This window comes from Durio zibethinus, chromosome 11 (assembly GCF_047325235.1).
Source record: "Durio zibethinus cultivar Kanyao isolate XHJ-2024 chromosome 11, ASM4732523v1, whole genome shotgun sequence".
Taxonomy (NCBI): domain Eukaryota; kingdom Viridiplantae; phylum Streptophyta; class Magnoliopsida; order Malvales; family Malvaceae; genus Durio; species Durio zibethinus.
In genome coordinates, this window is record NC_143172.1 from 5,539,150 (window position 1) to 5,563,317 (window position 24,168).

Sequence of the window (24,168 nt, forward strand, 5' to 3'; positions counted from 1 at the left end):
ATCCCTTAATGAAGCAAGTCAACACTCTCTGACGTGGCGAAGTTGTATTTCTTCCAATTGCTAAAACCATCGTGAATTCGTGATTCTAGGCTGTACCCTGCATATTCCCTAAGTAACCATAAAACTTTTATGACGTAATAATTATGATCCCTAGTTAAAGACGGACTTGAAATCTAATTACCGATCAATGATTGAATTTTAATGGGAACTTGAAATCCGCCTAGCCAACTTGCCCAGTCCTATATAAGAACCAGTTTCCACGGGGTGGTTTACTTGTTACTTATTTTGCTGTGGTGTAACAGCGAAGCATCCAAAGAATTTCAATATATATATTTTTCCTTTCAACATTATTTTACTGCTTCGAGAATTAACTTCGAAAGCCCTAGCCCTATCCCCGGCTTCACCCTAGTCTTGAATTCGTTTCGTTTTACTCATCAAAGCTGCTCGTTTAATTTATTTTCAAAGTCGGTGAGTTTCTCTCTTCAAATCCTTTACCTTTTCTCGAATCTCACTCATATAATATGCAAATCGGTATCTCTATTGTTTGTTTAATGAGTTCTTCTCTTGATTGGTAGAGCATCTGCGGAAAACTAGCCGGCCGGCCAGGCTTCTTTTCCTTTTTTTTTTTTCCCGAAAATTTGCTGATTTATATGTTATTTCAGTTGTATGTTGGTTTCGTGAAAGGAGGATTTTTTTTTTATTTCGTTTGATTAATTCTTAAAAATTTTAGGGTTTATTAAATTTAAAATTTGGAAAGCAAATACAAGTGAATAAATTTTTGTCATGAATGTTATTTATTATGTAATTTTTATTTTAAAATTACTTAAAAGGGCGTTTTTTTTTTCCTTAAGTTCTTTGTGTTTTGCCTCCTAAGATTGACCTTTTTTTTTAATTTTAAAAATTTCCTTTATTTATTTTACTTTATTTCGAATTATCTCCCATCTACCGTTTTGGATTAATGATGCTTACCTTTTCAGATGGCGGCTAAACCACTTTCGAGTGAAGCAATCGCTCTCACAGAAAAGAAAATGGACATGACATTGGGTGAGCTACTAGTGTTTGTGCCTTTTCAAGTTATTTTTTCTATGGTGAATACAGTTTTCTGATTTTTTTTTTTAAAATTTTCTATGGACTTAGATGATATCATTAAAATGTCAAAAAATACTTCAAATAAATCCAAGAAGCAGCGAAGGGTACCAGTAAGGATTTTCTTACTCACGAAACTCATTTTTATTGTTCCACACGTTTAAGTTGATTTCTGATTTGTCCTTCTGTTTACCATCAGAATAAAAATCAGAAATCTGTGAGTAATGCTGCTAAAGAGAAGGCCTTGAAGGTGCGACAGTATATGGACTCACGGTCCTCTATTAGACAGGTGTGTGATTTTTACTGCTGTTGTTGATAAATTTGGAATATGTTCTTGGTGCACACATTGACTTCAATGCTTTTTTTTTTCCTTTCTGCTCCATGTATGTTAATTAGGGAGTTCTAGCTCAAAGAAGGTCAAGTTTCCAGGGGAACCAATTTCCTTTGGCAGCTAAGGCTGCACGTAGGGCTGCAGTTGCCCCATTTCGAGTTAGAGCATTTAATGGTAGCAGGGTAGCTAGTATGAACAAACCAAGGTATATGGATTTCTAATAGCTTATATTGTTACTTTATGCTAGTAGCTGTGGTTTCTAGTAGCTAATAATAGTTTTGTTTATAACAACCACTACTATCCATTTAATGACTGGTTTTTATCATTGAATCATTGCAGGTAAATCATGGTTTCTACGATATTGATGACCTCTGGAATGCGGTCCTGATTAACTTATTTCAAGTTGCATGTTCTGTGGAACTCCCAAATATTTGATTAGGTTCTTGTGGAAAAGTGGCCAATTTTGGGATTATCTTGAAGTTTTTGGCTTTTTCTTGTTCATACTACCCAAAAGTCTATGCTTTTAAAATAAGCTTCATATCTATGCTGTGCAAAGTCCCTTAATCAGATTCAGCGGTGCCTATTTTTGAATTGGTTTTCTGCCTTTTGGGTTGGATATTGAAGCGTCAAGTAGCAAGTGTTGAATATGGTTATCATGTTTGAAGAAGGTGGATTTAGAAAAACATGAAACCTGAGTTTGATGATTACTATTTTGCAACAGCTGATATGCGCATTCCAAAGATTAAAATTGTTCATATAGGTGGCTTGTCACGTGATTGGACAAACTCTTCACATGTCTAGAAATGTTAATTGGGTGGTTTGTGTTCATGCTAATGGGTTTTGTAGTTCCATCTGCTGGGTCATTGCTTTGATTTTGATTTTCTTCATCAAGTAGTTTTGGCCACTTTGAGATTCTTTAATGAATAGCTTTATTCATTGGGAGGTTGCATATCCTTCAATTTACACTGCTTGTTTTAACTAGTCAGGAGGCATGTGGTTTATCCAATGAGCCCTTTTTTCCCAGTCAACAGTTGATGCTTTATCTTTCTCATTATTTCTAGGATTTCTCTTACCTGCCTAATTTATGCCTGGGTTTTATCTTCGTAAGAACCATGGATTGATTGCTACAATGATACTCTATTTAAAATGGATATTATTTTGGCGAAGCAAACAGATTGCTGCCTCTGGTGCCATGTTGAAATCTTTGAGCTAGAAATATTGAAGCAGGAAGAATATTGAGTTGGGAAATGTTGAAAGGGCTAAGTTGAATTTATCTAGTTGTTTTGATGTAAATTTGACATCTATTACACAACCTTTCATGGTATCTACGGAGATTGTTAAATTTCTTCACAAGGTGGGTTTGAAGGTTACTTGAATGGGAGTTTGCTGCTTGTGAGACAGTCTGGAGAATTCACCCTTGTGGTTTTCCCCAGTTCTGCTACTGCATTGGAGGGCTTTCTCTCTTTTTTTTGTTATAGTAAAGCATTTCCAGAGTGGCGTTTTGACTTCCTGATTATGTTGTTGAATTGGAAAAGTTTTGTGGAAAACAGATGAGCTATATTTCTGATGGTTTGTCTTATCTTTTTGTTTATTGGAAATAAATATATTCTTCTTCTGATGGTAAGATTTTCAAGTCTCAATGTTTTGGTGCTGGTTGCTGGGCATGTTGGGTGAAACTAGTTTCTTGTTGGACTTACCTCACTGATTGTTTAGGTACTGTTTCAATTATCCATTCATGGTTTTCACTTATGGGTGCAGGATTGGGGCACCAACTGTCCAAAGAAGGGCTGCAAATGGAGGTTTTGCAGCAAAGGTATACATTTTCATGACTTGGAACATAGATTCTATAAGCTTGTTGCTTTTTTTTATCAACCTGACTTTGCAAATTAATTTTTTACGTGTTCAATTGGGTTGGGGATTCTCTTGCAATTCCCAAGTTGTCATTTAAATGAATTGCTTGTTACACTAGTTATGCTGTATTGATGCCAAATGAGAAATTTTTATCTTTGTAGATGCAGCAGCCACAACAACAGCAGCAGGAGCAAGGAAACATAGTAACAAAACAAAGGTCTCAAACACTGGACTCGTTGTTTGCCAATATGAAGGAACAGCGAATGAGGGTACTGTCACGCCAAACCAATGCTGTACAACGTAATGGTGGTGGTCAACAAAGAGTGCCTTGGGGAAGAGGCCGATTTAGCAACTAATGTTTTGCGTGGTGTATTCCTTGTGCTGTAGGACAAGCTGCTGAGAGCTTCTTCTATATTGTCATTTCTGCCTACCTATATGGATGCTAAGGTTCTTGATACTGGCTTCTTGTTTTTCACTTTTGCTATCAAATATATCAACTTGCTTCTTAAGCTTTTTATGCGGGAATGTGACAATTCAGTTGTGTTGTTTAAATCCGTCTTAACAAGGGATGCATAGTGGTTTCCTTCTTTTCTTTCACTTGGCTATTGGGTTCTTGGAACTGTTGCTGTTGCTTTGAGCACTGGGAGCAGTGTTATGCCTTTATGGTGTTTGTAGGCAATGAAATATCCATTCGAGAATGTCCTTTTCTAGTCCATGAGTCCATTTGAACTTTTAAAATGGTCAATGCAACCGATTATGCTCTTAATCATCTAATGAGTCAGGGCTCAGCAACATGGCGGCATACAATTAGCATGGCGTGATTAGGATTAACTATAACTGGAATACGTCAATTCAAGCTGACAAATATGCATATAGACAAACCGTTTCTCTTTGCTAAAATTCAAAACTGTCTGCTCCTAGCAACCACATAGCCCTGGGGAAAAAGTTACTATCAAGCCAGTGCAGAAAATGTGTTTAACATTACAGTGAAAGGGACTTTCAACGTGAGGAATATGTTTTCATTGTATCAATATATTTGTATTTTATCATCAAACGTACACAAATCTCTTGAATATATTTATAAAAAAATTTATAAGATATGGCTTGTTATTTTATAATTATGTTCCAACATTTATAAAAAGGTGAAAAAGATACCGTAGAACAGCTGGCGATATGATCAGCCACCAACCCATTGAACTAAGGACGCAACGTATATAAAAATAATTAATAAAATGTCTACACCGTCTAACTGTCGTCAAGGGGGTGTAGCTCATATGGTAGAGCGCTCGCTTCGCATGCGAGAGGCACGGGGTTCGATTCCCCGCACCTCCATTCTTATCTTGATTTTTCAATACTTTCTCTTATCTTCCTTACATAATCAACCGGGATTGGGCATGACGCACGTGTCTTATCCTTGCTAAAAACACAATGGCACACCATCAACGGCTCACAAGCAAACACAGTATGCACACGATAAACAAGCAAGTTTCTCCCGTCCAATTTGTCCTCTGAGCCTCTCGTTCCTCATCTTCCTCCTTCCTCCCAAGTGGAAAAAAAAAAAAAAAAAAACACAATGCATTTCTAGTTCTAAGAAGTGCTAAGAATCTGAAAAGCAAAGAGAAGAAAAATATGACTCTGAACATAGCTTCTTCACCATGGCTGTCTTGCTTTTCTCCTCCAAACACCAGACTTTACGAATGTTCCCCAAACAACAACAACAACAACGTTACTCTTTTGTCTCTCCTTTTACGCTCCAATTCCCTTTCTTCTCTCAAAACTAACAAACCTTTCAAAGCCAGAGCTTCCTTGAAGGAAAACCAACCAAACGGCGTCGTTGAGGAGGAGGAAACTTCCCTTTTAAACGAGGAGTTACTAAGCATAGTGTCGTCTACTAAAGATGCGGACGAAGCACTCGAAATGATCACTCAGAATCAGGGTGAAAGCAGTGAACAACGAAACGGCGGCGTCGTGAGTGGTTCTGATTGTCGTTTGATAATAAACGCTGCGCTTGATCGAAACAATGCTGAGTTGGCTTTGTCTGTTTTCTACGCCATGCGTTCCAGTTTCGACACAGGTTGGTTTTCTTTTTTAATTTTTTATTTAAACCTTAAAACGTTGAAAAATATTGTATTTCTATTGTAGATTTGTAGTTTTCAAGGTTTTTTGGTGATTAGGTGTAAGTAAGAATGGACCGTTGGTTGATAGATGGACATGGTCAAGACCCGATGTTGGTATTTACACTACATTAGTTCAGGGCTTGGCTGCATCGTTAAGGGTCTCTGATGCTCTTAGAATGATCGATGATATTTGCCGAGTTGGAGTTTCTCCTGCTGAGGAGGTATGGACTATATACCAAGTTTTCTCTTTGTACTTATTTAGTTATAAAGATGTTCCTTTTGATAATACTGATTGAAAAAACCTTGTGGGTCTTTTTGTTTTATTTCCTTCTTTTGAAAGGTTCCTTTTGGGAAAGTTGTGAGATGTCCCATTTGTACCATAGCTGTTGGTGTTGCTCAACCACAACTTGGAATTCAGGTAAATTCATTGAAGTTTGTTGTTACCGCTGATTTATTGCCTGTTCTATATTTACAACTTCTAGGATTGTAAGTTTGTTAAAGAGTGCTATCTGGCCACAAAATCTAGGTTGTAACTTGTAACTGCATTATTTGAACCTTTATCCTCATATGCCAACCGCAAGGCTATGGTCTCCACCAGAGAAGGGAAAAAATAATGCATTTTTACTTGCCTAGTAGATTGCTAGAACTTAAATTGCATCCTTTTCTTCTCTTTTTGTAGTGTTTTTTTTTTTTTTTTTATTGTTCTTATTTCCAAAAATATCTTTTTTCTGAATTGTGCTTGTTAGAGAACAAGCTTTTCTCCAAAGGTAGCCTGAAATTTTAAGCTCTGTTTCTGCACCTCTATAGGATTTTTTGCATAAGGTTTGAAGGCTTAAGCCGAAATTCATGTTTATACATTTCCACAGATTGTATGTTGTGCCAAATGTCGCTACAAGTATGAGCTTATTTCTGGGAACATAGTTAGTGTTGACTCAGAAGAAATCAGGTTGGTTTATTTCTGCATCTTTTACTTTCTGGGATGTTTAACTTTTCCCCAAGAGATGTAAATTTGTTTTTTTACATAACTTGTATTTTAAACTTATGTTCCTCGACCATGGCATTGGACTTTAAGGATGGTTGACCGTTGGCCACAAACATCATGTGCTTGATTAATAGTGTGTCCATATTACAACCTTCTAAGTTTAGTACACTCACGAAATACTTTGAAAATGACACATTACATAATTCATTATAGGAAATTAGGATAAAGTATTTGACTGGTTAATTGTGGTTAAACTTACCATAACTTGCATTGATAGGCAATTATGAATGCACTAGTTTTATCAGTTGAAATTGACAGACTTTAAAGCAATAAATTTTAATTGCACCATTTTGGTTTTAGTGCTGTTAACATAATATATTCGTGTATGGTGTTGATGCTGGGATATTCACTTTTTCTAAGGAACTCCTCCTGCCGAACGCAGCATGGAGATTCCTGCTTGGAAAAGGGGGCTAAAATCTCTGCAGATACTGAAGCAAAGATTTCCTGCTGCTGTGCACTCTATTTTGGTATGCTTTTTTAACTTGTTGAGTCATTCAGCTTTTCTGAGTTGAAAATATGATCTTTTGGATTCGAAACTTGGTTTTTGTATCTAATGGTTATGATCATTCAAAAATGCTACTTGTTTATCTTATTAATTTCATCTGTGAAAACAGGATTTTTTTTTAGGGAATGTTTTTCAGGATTTATATAATTTATCACTGTCAGTAACTTTCTTCATCCACATTTTAGGTACAAACTCCTTCTGGTATGGCCCGTACACACAGATTTGCCACTGAATCAGTTGATCTCCCAGCACAAGAAGGAGAAAGGGTAACCATTGCTTGTGCTGCTCCTTCAAATGTTTATAGAGAGGTGGGTCCCTTCAAGTTTAGTCCAAAGGCCCCTAACTTCTACCCTGGAGAACCGATATGCCTGACAAACCACAAAGATGGCCGGGAATCACAATTACTAAGAGCCCCTGCAAAAGATGGAAACTCGTCATTACTTAAGCCTGGGTTTTTCATTCCACTTCTCACTGTTCTGGCTGCTGGAGATGTTGCCTCAGGGATAATAGACCCAAGCTTGCCACAGTTGCTTTCAGTTGCTGCTGCAGGATCACTTGCTGTTGGAGCAACTTTAAATGCTTTGGTTTTTCCCCATTTCAATCAGGTAAGCCATTATTTTGGTTTGCTTTAGTTCTACCATTTTGCCCGTTAAACCTTAAAACCTTGTTATCATCAAGATTCCAACCGCTTTTTTAGGCTATCATGCAACTCTAAGTTTTCATAGCACTATGTTTCCACTTCTCTGGTTTAATTGCTAATTATTGCTTGATAGTATCGTTTCTGATTTTAGGTATTATTTCTTGCAAATTGCAATCAGGATAATTTAATTCATCTCTGCAATTTGATTCCACTATTTCTATTGAACCTGTTGAGGAATGTTCTCAGAGAGAATAAGTGTGTACTCATTTATTTATCGATGTTGACAGCTTCCTCAAAGATCGGTGGAAACAACTGCTATCAAGCAGCAGCTTTTATCTCAGTATGATGTATTGCAGTCTCGCATCAGGGACCTAAAAGAAGCTGCTGAAAAAGAGGTATGGTCTTGCAAATTGCAACTGTTATATAACTAACTATTTTCCTAGTTGGATCTTTCACTTGGGCACCTGGTGTTCAGAGTTTCAACTTTTTGCCCTAAGGTGTGCTGGAACTCATAGTTTCTCCCTCCCTGGCTGGGTGGTAGTCCTAAAGCAACATCTTGTCAACTTCAAATTATTATTTTGAAAACTTGCATTACTGCAAACAATGGAGTCAAGAATGTAATTTGGATCAATGTACATGTCTTTTTTCCAGTTAAGCAACTCGAAATGAGCATCTGCAAAGACTGTTATGAAATCTAATTATCATGAAGTCTTATACGACATTCAATATGAAGATTATGTACTCTGTTTACCTCCTGTTTTATACGTGTGTGTGTGTGTGTGTGTGACAATTGGTTCTCTATAAATTAAATTGACTACATGTGATGATTTTTTCCTTTTTCACATTTAGGAACTTGAAAACTTCAAAATTTATTGTTTGCTACCTGTGAATTTTCTCACACGAACTTTAATATTGTACATTGGTGATGAATTTAGTAGTTGTTGTAGTTGTTGAAGTATGAGCTGGATTGCAATATCTCTTAATCTTCTAGACTAGACATGAGTTGAAAGAATGTGCATTTCGTCATCTCACATTTTTCCAGATATGTTACTATCACATGCCTCAATCAATCATTAGTCATAGTGGTTTTTTATACCAGTTAATCATAGGGTGGCTTGAAGTTTTATTCAACAAGTTTGTTCATTTCATGGTGTAGGTTTGGATGTTGGCTCGCATGTGCCAATTGGAGAACAAAATTTTTGCTGTAGGAGAACCTTCTTATCGGTGAAACTCTTTACACATTCATATTACTCCTTTTTTCATTAATTTTATACCTTCTGGTCCTAAGATAAATATGTTTTGAATTGGCAGTCATTGTGTTTTCACATGGCTTAAAGGTCTCTTGCTTCATTTTCAGTAGGACCGAATTTTTTTTTTTTTTTTTTGTTATCTGTTTTCAGTGCCCGGAGAAATAGAATCAAAAGGGTGAGAGAAGGCTTAGAGAGTTCCCTTAGGGGAAGGATTGAACTCATTGATAGTTATGCAAGAGTATGTCTTTCTATTATGAAAACCTCAACAACTCTTTTTTTCTGTATATTCTTATGAAATGGATCAGATTAATATATGTGGTATTGTTTTTACTCACCAGATCTCTTCAATGATCGAAATTGAGGTAGAAATGGACTCTGATGTTCTAGCTGCTGAAGCAGCAAGCAATGCAGTGAGCACTAGTCTATGTATATCTTCACTGAATGTACGAAACGTATTGTATCAATTTAACTAAGTGAATTTTTTTTTTTTTTTTTTTTTTGTAGACAACCCTTACTGAACAGATACAACAAATCATGGAGCTGGAGAATCTTGAAGAGGCATGTTCCTATCTCTCAAAGCAATTTTCGCTTTACTTTTCCCCCTGCTATAAAACTTGTAGTTTTAGGCATTGCTTTTATTGAAATTGTTTATGCAACACTCGGAATATTTAATTATTAAAATTTAGAATCTCCCTCCACCATGATATTTGACTGTTGATCAATTTCTTCCCCTCTTGATTTCTTCTGACATGTTTATACAGAAATGGAGACTCCAAGCTGAAGCAAATGACGAGGCAGAAAGCCTACTTAGTTCCCAATCTATACCAACAGAACAGATTCAAATATCAAACCAATAATATATTTGATTCAAGTAACTCACACTTTTCATGGTTAAGCATCATGTGCTTTAGGTAGCCCCAGGACATTTGTCTTTGGTTGTATCAGTCCAAATTTGGGCCATCCATGATAGAGATTAGATGTCTGACAGTTGATCCAAATACCTTTTATAGCATTTGAATCTCATGCTGGATGAGATGTGGGAAAGATGGTGGCATCAAAACATATATGCTTGGCCACTTGCCTAGTCACAGCCAAAAGCTATTCCAGCAACTTGCTGGATTGGATAACTTGGTTCGAACCACAGTCTACTGTATATTAATTTCAGTTTGCACATGTAATGAAATATATGAAAGCAATGGTGATTTTCATTTTGAAACCTGAGGATTTTGTGCACAGAGAGAATTAGAAAGCATCAATTCTAATATATATGTTTTTTTATGTACAAATCGGAGTGAAAATGTTTTATGTATCTTCTTCTTCTTCTGTGATCATTTCAATCATTGATTTCTGGTGGCATGTTTAAATTTTCAATTGCCCGATTGTTGTTAAATTGGAAGAAGTTAAGGGAGTTGGGTTTGACGTCTGTCTTTTGTGTTGTTGGCCTATCAACAACATGTGTCCACCAAAATACAAATTGCCGGTGGTCTCAGTTACACCAAACAAAATTCCAACCAGGTTAGGTGTATGACAATCCTTCACTTCACCGTTTTTTATCTTCTTGTTCGTCTATGTTCGCTTTTTTTTTTTTTTTTTGTTGTTGATGAATGGAAGGAGGAAGTTTCAGATGCCATAGCTTTTGAATGCAAAAGTCAGTAGTTTGAGAACTAAGATAAAAAGTAACATGCATCTTTATGTATTTTATGAGATTAAAGTCGCTCTAAAGTCTAAATGTTTTCTTTAGTTGGGGGTTGGTCGGTGTTTAAGATAAAAAGTAACATGCATCTTTTATGTATTTCATGGTCGGTCCTGCTTATTCATTTTAAAGTCTGAAGCTACCTTTGTTTTTTTCATTATTTAAATTAAAAAAAAAATAAAAAGGAAAAGAAAGTGGAGAAAAAGTAAGCGCAATCTTTTCCGGTACTTCTGGAAGTTATCCAGTTTTAGGATTTTGCTGAATTCCGGAGCATTTACGAAGTTGTTATTGCGCTTCCGTGCCTTACCCTTCCTTTGCCAAAAAGAAGGCGAAAATGGATTTTTGTACCTCAAACGAGCATTAGATTGTGGGTTTTGAAAAGTTGGCAACCCCCCACCGTCCCACAGAATTTATTCTCTGCCTTAAAATTGTTCATCATATTGCAGATAATATATATATTTTTTTTTATGGAAACTAAAATATTACTATTTTTTTTTTTTTTTGTAAAAGAGATTTTTGTTCCTAAATAAAAAAATAAAAAATATTGAAATTTAAATCTAAACATCAACCAAGCGTTTGAAGTTTTAAATTCAAAATACCAGTATTTTTTTAGCAATTCTAATTTGTTCGTGAGAGTACAAAAACCATGTTTATGAATATTTATTTCTTTTTTATTTCAATGGCTATTTAATGTCCTTTAACCCAAATTTTTTTTTTATGATTCTAAACAATTTTCTTTTCTTTTTCATTATAAATTATTTAGCAGCTATTTTTTTAATCATAACAAAGGTCAGTGTTTAAAAATAAAAATGCTACAAGTATTAATATTAAAATTTTAAATTTACTAAATATTATTTTTTAAAAATAATACTACTAAATCTTATATTCTAATAAATGCTTTCGAGGATATCATTGATATTGGATTTTGCACTTTCCCACCGCATGTTATGGATTGTGACTTTGTGAGTATCACTAAATAAGAATGTAATTGAATCGAATCGAGTCGATATAATGAAAAGTTTGAGTTTTAATTCGGTTTTTAACTCAAAATTTGATATTTTGTTTTGAACTTGATTGAATTTTATTTTTTTAGCTCGAGTTTGATTCGTAATCGAAATTGATTACTCGAACTCGCTCGATTAAGCTCGATTAATATGTTAAAATAAGCTTGATTTTTATATTCGCAATAGCTCAATTATTTATGCTCGAATTTAAATTCGAGATATTTTATTGATTAAAATAATAAAAAATTTTAAATATAAAAATTCGATTAGGCTCACGAGTTATTCGAATCGAGTATAAGAATACTCGAATTTGACTCAATCACTAAGTCAAATTACTCAAGCTCAAATTCGACTCGATAATAATCAAATCGAATTCAAATTTTATTCGAATCGAATTCGAATAATTTACGAATATTAATATATCATTTATACCCTTATATCTAAAAGTTAATTATCGACACCTTTTTTTTTTTTCCCCTGCAATAGCACAACACAAAAGCCGCTAAAATATGTATTTCCCATCAACGTGGACCACTTCCATTTGCACTATCACGTGATAATGCAATTTTATTCATGCAATTCTCATTGATGCATTTAAAAAACAAATGTACCACGGCCAATTCTTTCTAAAAAAAAAAAAAAACCAAGAAACATCTTTCAATATGACACTTACGTTCTAACATTATATAATCAAACTATATTATATATAATATATATTTGAAATGTCAAAATTTAAATAAAAGAGTTTAATGCTTGCATTTTTTTTAATAAAAGAGGATGACTAATGATTCAACTTTGAAAGTGAAATTTTAGCCATTGCTGACATTAGTTTAAATATTGAAAATAATAACTAATATTTGGATGACATGCATTAGTTTTATTTTTTTTATTTATTAAATTTTAAAATATATTTTAATTTAAGAGGTACGTGTCTTTAGTTTTATTGGTAAAATTTAAAAAATTTACAGACTTATATATTGGATAATTTTCTTTTTATATTTTAAGTATCCTTAATTATTGTTTATAAGCACCGTTAATAAAAATATTTTAAAAAATATTAATCAAATTTACTTACTCCACCAATTTTGTTTCAATTTTCAAAAATAGGTTTATCAATTTATATATGAATAAATCACATAATTTATAAAAAAAAATTAGAATTAAATCAATAAATAATTGCCGGAAACAAAATATTGAGACTAAACTAATGGGACAAACAATAATACATTCCATTATCTCCTTAATTGTAAATTGGGTATGGTTTTTAATACTCATTTTTTATATTAAAACTTGCTGCAGAAAATGTTAGTATATTAAATTATATTTTCAAAGAAAATATGGAAATGTAAATTAATGCTAAATGACATTTTAATATGCTAATTTCCTAATTTCTTTATTTCTTCATTATTTTCTCATTGTTTCCAACTCAACTCTTTCTCCAAACAAATTACTACTTCTTTTGAAACTTCTGCAGCCGCTTTTTTACTGCCTTTTTTTTTTTTTTTTTTTTCTTATCCCAGTCAAAACAAAAAAAAAAGTCAAAAACCTCACCGAATTATCCGGAAAACATCCCCGAGGATATCTCTTCCAAACACGACAAACAATAAAGCACCAGAAGGTTAGTTTAGTCCAAACCTATCCAAAACCGCCACGTAATCTGTGACTCCCCGGACTTCGAAATTAGACGCTGTCGGTCCACGTGTCCAATCTCTCAGCTTTCTTTCCTTCATCATTCAAAAACGTAAGCCAAATCTTTTCCTCCCTCTTTTGAATTTTTTTTATATATATCCTCCTTCTTTTTCTCTCTTTAATTCTCCTTCCTCCCAGTATAAATTCCCTTATATTCTCTTTCATTTAATTTCAAGGAAAAAGCCTTTGTATCCGTAACTTTCTTGTCTCAGTTTCTTCTTCTCTCTGGTTTTTGTTTTACTCTGCTCTATTATTTTTTCCAGTTTGATTGGATTGATCATGTCGAAGAACATTCTGGTGACCGGTGGAGCCGGTTATATTGGGAGTCACACGGTGTTGCAGTTGCTGTTAGGCGGTTACAAAGCGGTGGTCGTTGATAATCTGGATAATTCCTCCGTTGTTGCTATCAAAAGAGTCCAAGAACTCGCCGCTGAATTCGGCAAAAACCTTTCCTTTCACCAGGTTCGTTGAACGGTTGAACTCACCGATTCTCATTTTTTTTTTCATTTTTTTAATAAAAAAATTTGCCTGGAGGTGTAATTTTGTACTTATTTTAATGAGACACTGCTTGGTTGCTAAAGAAGGAAAGCTTATTAAATTTTTATGTTTTCATCGCTAATTTGGGGTCCAATCGGTTTAAATTTGAATAATTTTAGGCCTAGTTGATAATTGAATTGCCTTGGCTGGCAACACGGGGTGTTGTCAAATTCGGTGATATTGATTTTGAATTTCTTAGACAAAAAACTGTTGAAATAATTGCAAATAGTAGATGAATCTTTTTTACGTTTTAGTTTCTATCTTTATTTCTCGTGCCTTTCCAAAGTTTTAATTTTGATTAATTAAGGAATTAGTGAACTGATTTATAAATACTTTTGGTTTTGTTCCCATCGAACTCGGATGGTAATTTGTAAGTTACTACTGCTTCTAAGAATTTTATTGGAGATTGCTTGAAATGCACGTGGAAAAAGTTACGCCCAATTGGGAGAGATGCGTAAGTCATAATAATTCCATTAAACAGAGTTACTGGGCTGTCAGGTGAAGATTCCTTAAATGTACAAAAATAATAATAATAATAATAAAGCCTGTTTGGTTTATTGTATTATTTTATTGTCAGCAACGCAAAAGTGTTATTTTCTTAAATCTTTGATCTGAATCTTTACCTTTTTTTTTTTTTCAAAAGAAAGAATTATTGAAGCGCTCTTCTGATTGGGAATGTTTGGATCTAGTTCACTACTTGCCTATACCTGTTATCTAATTGCTTTTCTGGATGATGTATAAAAGTTTTACGCATTAATTTTTCTGCGGTAATTAACTGTTAACCTTTTAACATCTGGAAACTTTCAGTTAAAGGGTCTATACTGTTATGTTCTTAAGAATAAAATGTATATTGGAATTTGTCTGATTTGGACCAATAATCAAAATCCATCATTGTGCCGTTGGATTATTGTAACATTACTGTTTTTTTTTAAAAATTATTGGATCATTAAACTAGTATTTACGTACCAAATTTTTGTTATGAACATAGACCTGTTATGGTCCTAATGTTCGAACCTCTGCTTTCAACTGCAGGTGGACCTTCGGGATAGGACAGCAATAGAAAAACTTTTTGCTGCCACAAAGTACTGTTAGGAATCGATAATGTGGTTTTGCTTTTGCCTTTTGCTCTTGCTCTTGCTCTTGCTCAACCTCTAAGGTTATTACATGGTTTTGTTGCAGGTTTGATGCTGTGATTCACTTTGCTGGACTAAAAGCAGTTGGTGAAAGTGTACAGAAACCTTTGCTCTATTATGACAACAATCTCATTGGGACAATCACGCTGTTGGAAGTGATGTCTGCACATGGATGTAAAAATGTACTTCTCTCTCCCTTATGTGTGATAGTTCTGCAGCTATATAACTTTGTTTATTACAATAAGAAAACAATAAATAAATAAAATGCAGTTACCCGCCTTTTGTTTCTTTGCATCACCAAGGAAATCATTAACACTAGAGATAAAGAGAAATAAACTTTGTTTTCTTCTGGATCAATTCAAAGATTAAGTTCTTAGATGTTTGTGTAATTTCAGAGGCTGGCCCTATTGAATCTTGAATTAGTTTACAAATTTGTATAATTCAACGAGTTATGAATTGGATTGTCAGTTTGAGTTTTATAACATAATCAATCTTCTAATTTAATACATTTCAGCTTGTATTTTCGTCATCTGCTACTGTTTATGGCTGGCCAAAGGAGGTTCCATGTACAGAAGAGTTCCCCCTGGCTGCAGTGAATCCATATGGACGAACCAAGGTATGCACTGAGCATTTCTTAAGTACATACTCTTTAGCAACTCTAAGAAACAGTATGAATAAGGAAAGAACAATCAATAGTGATTACACTTTTACTTGTTTTGTTTATGAATCTCTTATGAGTTACTTAGGCATTTGTCAATTAACATTTTCTCCCATAGCATCATCTAATCATATATCTGACATGGTCGGTCTTTCAGCTTTTCATAGAAGAGATCTGTCGTGATGTCTATGGTTCTGATTCTGAATGGAAGATCATACTTCTAAGATATTTTAATCCAGTTGGTGCACATCCTAGTGGCTACATAGGTGAGGATCCTCGTGGTATTCCAAACAATCTCATGCCTTTTGTGCAACAAGTTGCTGTTGGGAGGCGACCGGCACTGACAGTGTTTGGAAATGATTATTCAACCAAGGATGGTACTGGGGTAAGTTTTTTGTCAGTATGACAAGGTGTTAGATTCCAATAAATCTTATCTCATATTTCAGAATTTGTTTTGAATATGTCTATGAACTGTAATATGATTTTGAATTCTGTTTAGCTTCCATCTATTAACTTTCCTTGTCAATTGAGCTTGATATGTTTAAACTCCTAATGTTTCCTTGGATTCCTTCTATACTCCTTGACATTGGGAATCCATGCATTTTCCACATATTCACTAAATCCAAATTTTACAGTTGCCACATCATTCCTTTAAGCAAACCCTTTCTTCCTTGCATTAAAGTAAACCATCCCATGAAGCTTTGGCTCATTTTTTGGCATTATGAGATGAGCTCGTAGAAAGTATGTGCCTTTCATCATTTTGAAACAATATGCTTCAGGACTTGAGGATTATTCTTTGCGCTAGCTTTCACAATTTTTTTAACTTAAACATCTATTTATGGGGAAATTTGTATTCAAGGTTTTGATCACTTGTGATAAAAGGCTGATTACTTGTCTCTTTTCAGGTACGTGATTACATCCATGTTGTTGATTTAGCTGACGGCCACATTGCTGCACTACGTAAATTATCTGATCCTAATATAGGTATATTTACTTTCTTTGCTTTGCCCAACTTAGTTCAGTGTTCTTCCTTTTCCTTTTAAAATAGGGTCCTTAATTTTCTTCCATGTAATGCTGTGTCTGCAACCGTTAAAATGCTCAATTATTTGGTTTACAGTAGCAGAGCGAGTCATATATTGATGTGGTTCTTTCTTAATTGTTCTTTTTCTGTATTTACAACTATTTATTCCTTGAACATACATAAAAGGAAACATTGAGGCTAGAATTCAATAGAATTGGTCCTTATTAGATATGCTATTACAGGCTGTGAGGTCTACAACTTAGGAACAGGAAAGGGCACATCAGTTTTGGAGATGGTTGCTGCATTCGAAAAGGCATCCGGGAAGGTATTGTTTCCTTGTTTGGTTTTTTTCTTTTTATATTTTTGAGTTAACTCATTTGTTATATCTTGATATTTAGTCAACATGACAAATTTATTACTTGTATCAGAAAATTCCTCTTGTAATGGCTGGACGTCGACCTGGTGATGCCGAAATTGTGTATGCATCAACGGAAAAGGCAGAGCGTGAATTGAATTGGAAGTAAGACCTTAACATACATTTAAAGCTTTAAGTTTCTGTCACATTATGTTATAGTTCTTACTTTAAATCTGTTGGGCTTACAGGGCAAAATACGGCATCGAGGAGATGTGCAGGGATCAGTGGAACTGGGCCAGCAAGAACCCATATGGATATGGATCTCCCGAATCAAACTAGCAGAGTGCCAAGACAATGTTATACCACACCATTCTTATCAACACTTTTCAGAGATTCGATTTTCCTAACTTCTATTATGCACAGATTTTAGGCGATTATTATGATTTAGGAATTAAAATAAGAGGAGAATAAAGGGCAGATTGTGTAGGCTTTGCTTCGATTGCCCTCATTTGCTAGTAGTTTCCTCTGTGGCTGTTATCAAAAGGAGTCAATTGTTTTGTTACCCTGTATGAACTACAATTATTTTAATGGCAAATGTCCTCTTTGTCCTCTGTTATCCTTTTTATCTTTAGTAGGAAAGGAAGAGTGTAAAACAAATGGTATAGAAACATCTTTGATTTATTAAGTTTAATAAATTATTTGGAATAATATATTTATATTTTTATTAAATAAATCGGAAGTGAACAGAAATTTATATGATTTATTTAAATTTGTGAATAAATTTATTTAAAATTTATTTGTTTATAATTATACAAATAAAATTATATTTTTTATTTTAATTTTATTTTAAAATTTATTTATTTAAATTTGTTTGATTATTATTTTATTTATTATTAATAAATATATTTATTTATGAATGAATTCATTTAATTTAATTTAATTAAATATAAATATTTTTAAAAATAAACTAATAAACTATAAACATGCATCCATTACCGCTTGATTCGGTTGCAGTTGTAAAGATAGGGGCATTTGACTAATTAAAAATGTATTTGACGGTGGAGTTTAAACTGGGCGGGGTGGTGGTGGGGGGTCGGTAGGGGCCACAACTGGAAAGACAACGGTTTACTGGGCTGATCCCATGACACGCACATGCCAAGTCCAACGGCTTTAATGGGTTTTTGAATGGATCTTTCACTTCAATTATTTTTATTAATTTTTCCTTTTCGTTTGATGGGATATACTATAAAATATGAATATATAATTACATTGCAATTTATCACGTCAAATAGAGAAGATTTGACACGGCAAAACAAAAATCGGGATTAAAATGTTAGATAAGAATTCCATCTGTTAGCTTTTGATTGTAAGGAAGACTTGTCACGGCAAAATAAAAATGGGGATTAAAATGTTGGCTAAGAATTCCATTTGTTAGTGTTTATTTGGATGGATAAAAGTGGAACGAAAAGGCCTGCACTAAGCTCCTTTTCTTAAATCAAAAGAAAATTTAGAAAAAGAAGGAAAATGAGGACTGCCAAAATGTTGCCATATGTGATTGTGCCGTTGGGTTAAAAAAAAAAATGGTGGGTCCTTCTGTTTGGGTTTTAAATTTGGTAGGCCTCCACTATAAACAAATATGAAAATTTGGGGGAAAAACCAAACTTCTGTAGTTCATTGGTGAGTAATTTGAACCTTACATTGCAACCCTTGTCTTCTTTTACTTATTTCAATTTAGATTTTTTTTTCTTTTTTTACTTCGGTATAGCTTTGTTTTGATTTTCACTAAATGCAAATCAATAATGTATATGACAGAAATTAAATGATTGTTTTTTTATTAAAAGTCAAGAAAATTCATTAAACAAACAAGAAGAAAATATTGAAAGAAGATTTCTCAAAGAACAATACTAGAAAATAAAAACTTAAAATCCATTAGTTTTAAAACTTAAACATGAACCAGCCAAACGCAGCCTAGGTAGAAAAGAGGAACGGACTTTGCAACAAAAAACTCGCGATCAAACAAATTTTTTATCCAACCGCCTCGTTAATCTTCCGGCGTTGATGAATCCTGTCGTATTCACTCACCTTACTGTTGGAAGTCATCGACATCTCGCATCACTTTCAAACAATAAAACAAACGAGTTAAAGAAAAATGAAAACCGGGGGTAAAAATAATTAATTAAAAATAAAAAATAAAACGCGCTTCACTTTAAAGCAAGCTCTTTATTCTTCTTCTAATTCAAAACTTGAAAAAATTACTCAATAATCTCTCTTTCTCTTTCTCTCGACGGCACTTCCTTTGGTTCTCACGCAGATCTGACGGTGCCGTTTCTTTACTTAGCCAGGTCAGATCTAGCTGATCCGAACTGACGCCGTTTTAGTCACCGGCAACGATCTTTGCTTTAAAGAGATGGATAATTTGATTTCTCTTGTGAACAAGATTCAAAGAGCTTGCACGGCTCTTGGTGATCACGGAGAGGGAAGCGCATTGCCTACTCTTTGGGACTCTTTGCCATCGATCGCCGTCGTCGGTGGTCAGGTCAGCGCTCGATCTTCCCCTCTTTTTTCAATTTTAGTCAACTTTTGTCTTCCTTTCATCTTTTAGTTTCGACTGATCTGAGATTTGAATTTCAACAGAGTTCAGGGAAGTCTTCGGTGCTGGAAAGCATTGTCAGCAAGGATTTTTTACCTCGTGGATCCGGTAAAATAAATAAGTTACCGCGTGTAGTCTATCCCTCCTCGTCCTCACTAAGAAACTAAGAAATTAATCTTTTTTTTTTTTTTAATTAATGCAGGAATTGTTACTCGGAGACCTCTGGTGTTACAGCTTCATAAGAGTGATGAAGGAAGCAGAGAATATGCTGAGTTTCTTCACCTTCCAAGGAAAAGATTCACCGATTTCGGTAAATTTCTTGTTCTTGTTCTTGTTCTGTTTTTAATTTCAGATATATCTTAGATTTTAACTTAACGAGAGATTATTTTTTCTGTGTTATAGCTGCTGTCAGAAAGGAGATTCAAGATGAGACGGACAGAGAAACCGGCCGAACCAAACAAATCTCCAGTGTTCCAATTCATCTTAGTATATATTCTCCGAACGGTATGATGTGGTTGTAAAAATTTATTCTTTTTCTTTTGTTGATTATTTAATTTATAAATTTACAAGCCTTTTTCTTTAATTATTTTTTTTAATTTGTTGCAGTTGTCAATTTGACCCTGGTTGATCTTCCTGGTCTTACGAAGGTTGCAATAGGTAATTTACGGAAAAGCCTAGTAAATCCAAAGAGATTTTAAGCCTTATAATACTTAATCTCAATTTTAGTCTACTGTTATTGATTGACTGCAATGTATTTCCACGGGGACCTAAAAATAAGTGTAATCTTCAACATTGCACTTTTCTTTCCCATGTAAAATTCAAATATTATTATAACTATAGCATTTTACCTCTTTAGCACTTTTAACCCCCTATCCTGTTTGCTCTTCTCATGCAATATAATTTGTGAAATTCTCGATTGCTTGTATAATATTATGTGCAATTGATGGATTATCTTGCTAAATGCAGAGGGTCAACCGGATAGCATTGTGCTAGATATTGAGAATATGGTTCGCTCCTATATTGAGAAGGTAAAATGCATTTTGTTTTTTTTTTTTCCTGTGACAGTGCACTAGTTCTAGGAAAATTAACGTCAATAAAATTTACAATGATGTTACAGCCATCTACCTTTTATGTTAATAGATATTTTTAATGTGATTGCTATTGAAATTCTAGGAAAAGTGGATTATGGATAGTATTTGCTGTAAATTGCTGCTTCCTCTGCCCCCAATAACTTTGCAGTGTTTATTCTTTCATGGTTTATGCAAGAATAAAAGCTGAACAGTGTTGTGCTGTTTTTGTTTGTTGAACTTTATATGCAGCCTAACTGTATAATCTTAGCAATTTCACCTGCTAACCAAGATCTTGCCACATCAGATGCAATTAAAATCTCACGTGAGGTGGACCCTACAGGTAATCTTTTGCGATGGTAGTTCGCTCTATATTCTTTTTTCCTTGCTATGCACCTCAAGATTATGATCGTATCTTCTTGTTCATTAGTAATATCATGTGAAGCCATTGGTGGTTTTAAATTTACACTCTATGTAAAAAATTGCTATTATGTGTAAGTTTGTTGACATATGGATTGTTCAAAGTATTATGGTTGCACATTTTGGATTTTCCAATACTCAGCGTTGGTATAAAACTTCAGGGGAGAGGACTTTTGGTGTCTTGACAAAGATTGATCTGATGGATAAGGGCACTGATGCAGTTGATGTAAGTTGATTTATGCATGATTTTGACTTGCTAAAACCTTTTAAAGTCTTGAGTATTGGATGCCTTAGGCATTATCATGTTCTAAGTCATGTTTTTTGTTGATTTAGATTTTGGAAGGAAAATCGTATCGGCTGAAATTCCCTTGGATTGGTGTTGTGAATCGCTCACAAGCAGATATTAATAAGAATGTTGACATGATTGCTGCTCGGCGAAGAGAACGTGAGTATTTTGCTAATACGCCAGAGTATAAGCACCTTGCTCACAGAATGGGATCTGAGCATCTTGCTAAGATGCTCTCAAAGGTATGCTAGTGGGCAGTTTGTGCATGTTTTGTTTTTTGCTTAAACTTTTTTTTCCTCAATTTTCTCTTGCAAAGGCAGGATGATACTGGCTTCAATAGTGCTACCTTTTTTTCAGTTGTATTAACCTAGTCTTACCGGTTAATGTCCTCAGCATTTGGAAACTGTGATCAAGTCCAGAATCCCAGGCATTCAGTCCCTTATTAATAAGACAGTTGGTGAACTTGAAACTGAATTGAGTCGCCTTGGAAAGCCTATTGCAGCTGATGCGGGCGTAAGTGTGCTCTCCTATTATTCTTTCTTTCTCTCTCTGTGGACTGTGGAGTTTGGATTTCTTTGGCCATTTGCACTTGCTGTTGATCCCCAGCTATAAGTTCTTTGAGAATTGCTGATGGTTGAGATGGTTTTACAGGGAAAGTTGTACACAATCATGGAGATATGCCGTCTTTTTGATCAAAATTACAGAGAACATCTGGATGGCGTGTATGTATCACGTGTGTTGTTTTTCATCCTTAAGTCACATGTCTACCGCTTCTTTCATGTTTGCTATTTTTGTAGAGATTCTATTTTGACTTTCATTGTTGTTCACAGGCGTTCTGGTGGTGATAAGGTTTACAATGTTTTTGACAACCAACTTCCTGCTGCTTTGAAAAGATTGCAATTTGACAAGCAACTATCAATGGAGAATATTAAGAAGCTCATTACTGAAGCTGATGGATATCAGCCTCACTTAATAGCTCCTGAACAAGGATATCGTCGTTTAATTGAATCTACTTTAATTACTATCAGAGGTCCAGCTGAGGCTGCTGTTGATGCGGTATGAAAGACTTTTTTAGAGAAATGGTATATTATGTTCAATTTGGCATGTAGAGATTATTATGGTTTTCCTCGTCTTTTTCCCTTGGCATCAGGTTTTTTATTTTTTTGCCAGATCCTTAGCATCAGTTCAGTTGTGATTCTTTCCATACAAAACTTATGGAGGTTTTTGGGATGTCTTTCTATTTATTTGTTTTTGCTCCAAAAAATGTTGATAAATGCTATTAAGGTCTCCATTGCTTTTTCCTTTCTGGTTTATTGTGTTTGCCATTCTTTCACGCCTTGCCCATATCTTACAAATCTTTAGAATTTACTGGAGATCACTCTTTCATTTCCTGGGTGGGAAAGGATGATGGATGTGTAACAGTTCTGATCTCTAGGTTTTCTGCTCTTTTGGGGAAGGAATTGTGTGGGGGGAGTCTCTGCATTGAAGTCAGTATACATGGCTCCATTGTATAAATTCCAATTATATAGTGCATAATTTTCTACTACATGTTTTTTCCTGTTAAAATTTTGAATTACTCAGTGCATCATGCTGGCCATACAGTTAATGCTTGAAAATGGATTGATTTTTTTTTTTTTTTATTCACACTTTTCAGATTCATTCCATTCTGAAGGACCTGGTTCACAAGGCTATCAATGAGACTCCAGTATGTTCCTGTCTTTTGCTTATCTTGTTCATGTATCAAATAAATTATGCCTGTTGTAGGATTACAAGTACTATTAACCTCTCTTTTTTATCTTTTGCCCTTGAGTTTTATATTATTCTTCAAGCTGGTCGTGGTATATGGGAATCATGCTTTGGTTTTCAGGAGTTAAAGCAGTACCCTGCTCTCAGAGTAGAGGTTGGAAATGCTGCAATTGAGTCTCTTGAAAGAATGAGGGAACAGAGCAAAAAAGCAACACTTCAACTGGTTGATATGGAATGTTGTTACCTTACAGTTGATTTCTTCCGAAAGCTTCCTCAAGATGTTGAGAAGGGTGGCAACCCTACACAATCCATATTTGATAGATACAATGACTCATACCTCAGGAGAATTGGTAGGTTCATAAACTTCAAAAAAAGAACTCTCTGGTTTGAAATTTCAACAAAGCATATTAATATTCAATGTATTTTTCTTGCTGATCATCGGTTTCTCTGACAAAATATGAGCAGGAACAACAGTCTTGTCTTATGTTAATATGGTCTGCGCTAGTTTGCGCCACTCCATTCCAAAGTCCATTGTTTATTGTCAAGTTCGTGAAGCTAAAAGAAGCCTGCTTGACTTTTTCTACACTGAATTGGGTAAACTGGAGGTGAGATTGGTTCTCTCTTACCGTCTTCATATTTCACTTATTTTGGTGAAACAGATGATTTACTTGTGGGAAAATTCTTGTAGCAAAAACGATTGTCAGCATTATTGAATGAGGATCCAGCAATCATGGAGCGACGCAGTGCTCTTGCCAAGAGGCTGGAATTATACAGGAGTGCACAAGCAGAAATCGATGCGGTTGCTTGGTCCAAGTAGACTGATGAAATCAGAGTCACACTGGGGAAGAACCGGGCAGGGTTTTTTTTTGTTGTAATTTCATTAAGGCAATAGTTCAACCTTATTTCAGAAAGCAACATAATTTGTTGTGCATGCTACATTTTTATAACTCTATATGATATTCGAATGTTTGCGCCGTCTTGTATTTTGCGCTTGGCTAATGTGCTTGCTTCTTTTGTAAATGATTTATTATATTTTTATCTTTTAAAATCAATGCCCAAATTTCAATTAAAGCCCATTTTAGCCGCAATCAGAAGCCAACAATTTTTTCGTTTCCTGAGCTAATACGCTGTCGTTTCAACAAGCAGT

At 34.5% G+C, this 24,168-nt stretch overlaps 4 protein-coding genes and 1 non-coding gene across 8 annotated transcripts; all 5 read left to right on the plus strand.

Moving 5' to 3' along the window:
- The first annotated feature begins 357 nt into the window (after positions 1 to 357).
- LOC111289508 (uncharacterized) lies at positions 358 to 3,777 on the plus strand. The gene is made up of 7 exons (XM_022880617.2): positions 358 to 468; positions 978 to 1,044; positions 1,138 to 1,199; positions 1,286 to 1,375; positions 1,483 to 1,622; positions 3,176 to 3,230; positions 3,430 to 3,777. The coding sequence occupies exons 2-7, from the start codon at positions 978 to 980 to the stop codon at positions 3,622 to 3,624; spliced, it is 609 nt and encodes a 202-aa protein (XP_022736352.1). The 5' UTR covers positions 358 to 468; the 3' UTR covers positions 3,625 to 3,777.
- A 750-nt stretch (positions 3,778 to 4,527) lies between these two features.
- On the plus strand, positions 4,528 to 4,600 carry TRNAA-CGC (transfer RNA alanine (anticodon CGC)). Its single transcript has one exon. It is a non-coding gene; the product is annotated as a tRNA-Ala (tRNA).
- A 176-nt stretch (positions 4,601 to 4,776) lies between these two features.
- On the plus strand, positions 4,777 to 10,043 carry LOC111289507 (uncharacterized). 3 transcript variants are annotated; one of them, XM_022880613.2, is made up of 12 exons: positions 4,777 to 5,342; positions 5,443 to 5,606; positions 5,726 to 5,803; positions 6,252 to 6,331; positions 6,810 to 6,894; positions 7,118 to 7,537; positions 7,860 to 7,967; positions 8,729 to 8,796; positions 8,973 to 9,060; positions 9,161 to 9,232; positions 9,327 to 9,380; positions 9,584 to 10,043. In XM_022880613.2, exons 1-12 carry the CDS (start codon positions 4,898 to 4,900, stop codon positions 9,677 to 9,679), a joined length of 1,758 nt encoding a protein of 585 aa, XP_022736348.2. In that variant the 5' UTR covers positions 4,777 to 4,897; the 3' UTR covers positions 9,680 to 10,043. The 3 variants fall into 3 exon arrangements, 2 of the variants coding, with proteins under 2 accessions (XP_022736348.2, XP_089623960.1); XR_016346244.1 differs by lacking the exons at positions 9,327 to 9,380; positions 9,584 to 10,043 and having other exon boundaries at positions 8,884 to 9,060; positions 9,161 to 9,221; XM_089767834.1 differs by lacking the exons at positions 8,729 to 8,796; positions 8,973 to 9,060; positions 9,161 to 9,232; positions 9,327 to 9,380; positions 9,584 to 10,043 and adding an exon at positions 8,520 to 8,700.
- A 3,338-nt stretch (positions 10,044 to 13,381) lies between these two features.
- LOC111289699 (UDP-glucose 4-epimerase GEPI48) lies at positions 13,382 to 17,528 on the plus strand. The gene is made up of 9 exons (XM_022880948.2): positions 13,382 to 13,670; positions 14,778 to 14,827; positions 14,925 to 15,060; positions 15,393 to 15,494; positions 15,694 to 15,921; positions 16,442 to 16,520; positions 16,800 to 16,882; positions 16,986 to 17,077; positions 17,161 to 17,528. The coding sequence occupies exons 1-9, from the start codon at positions 13,488 to 13,490 to the stop codon at positions 17,249 to 17,251; spliced, it is 1,044 nt and encodes a 347-aa protein (XP_022736683.1). The 5' UTR covers positions 13,382 to 13,487; the 3' UTR covers positions 17,252 to 17,528.
- Positions 17,529 to 19,134: 1,606 nt separating this feature from the next.
- Positions 19,135 to 24,020, plus strand: LOC111289478 (dynamin-related protein 5A). 2 transcript variants are annotated; one of them, XM_089767835.1, is made up of 16 exons: positions 19,135 to 19,448; positions 19,547 to 19,610; positions 19,705 to 19,812; positions 19,905 to 20,006; positions 20,109 to 20,159; positions 20,469 to 20,530; positions 20,822 to 20,912; positions 21,151 to 21,215; positions 21,323 to 21,517; positions 21,669 to 21,788; positions 21,927 to 21,997; positions 22,106 to 22,331; positions 22,930 to 22,980; positions 23,086 to 23,371; positions 23,487 to 23,626; positions 23,710 to 24,020. In XM_089767835.1, exons 1-16 carry the CDS (start codon positions 19,320 to 19,322, stop codon positions 23,836 to 23,838), a joined length of 1,890 nt encoding a protein of 629 aa, XP_089623961.1. In that variant the 5' UTR covers positions 19,135 to 19,319; the 3' UTR covers positions 23,839 to 24,020. The 2 variants fall into 2 exon arrangements, with proteins under 2 accessions (XP_089623961.1, XP_022736297.1); XM_022880562.2 differs by having other exon boundaries at positions 23,143 to 23,371.
- The last annotated feature ends 148 nt before the right edge of the window (positions 24,021 to 24,168 follow it).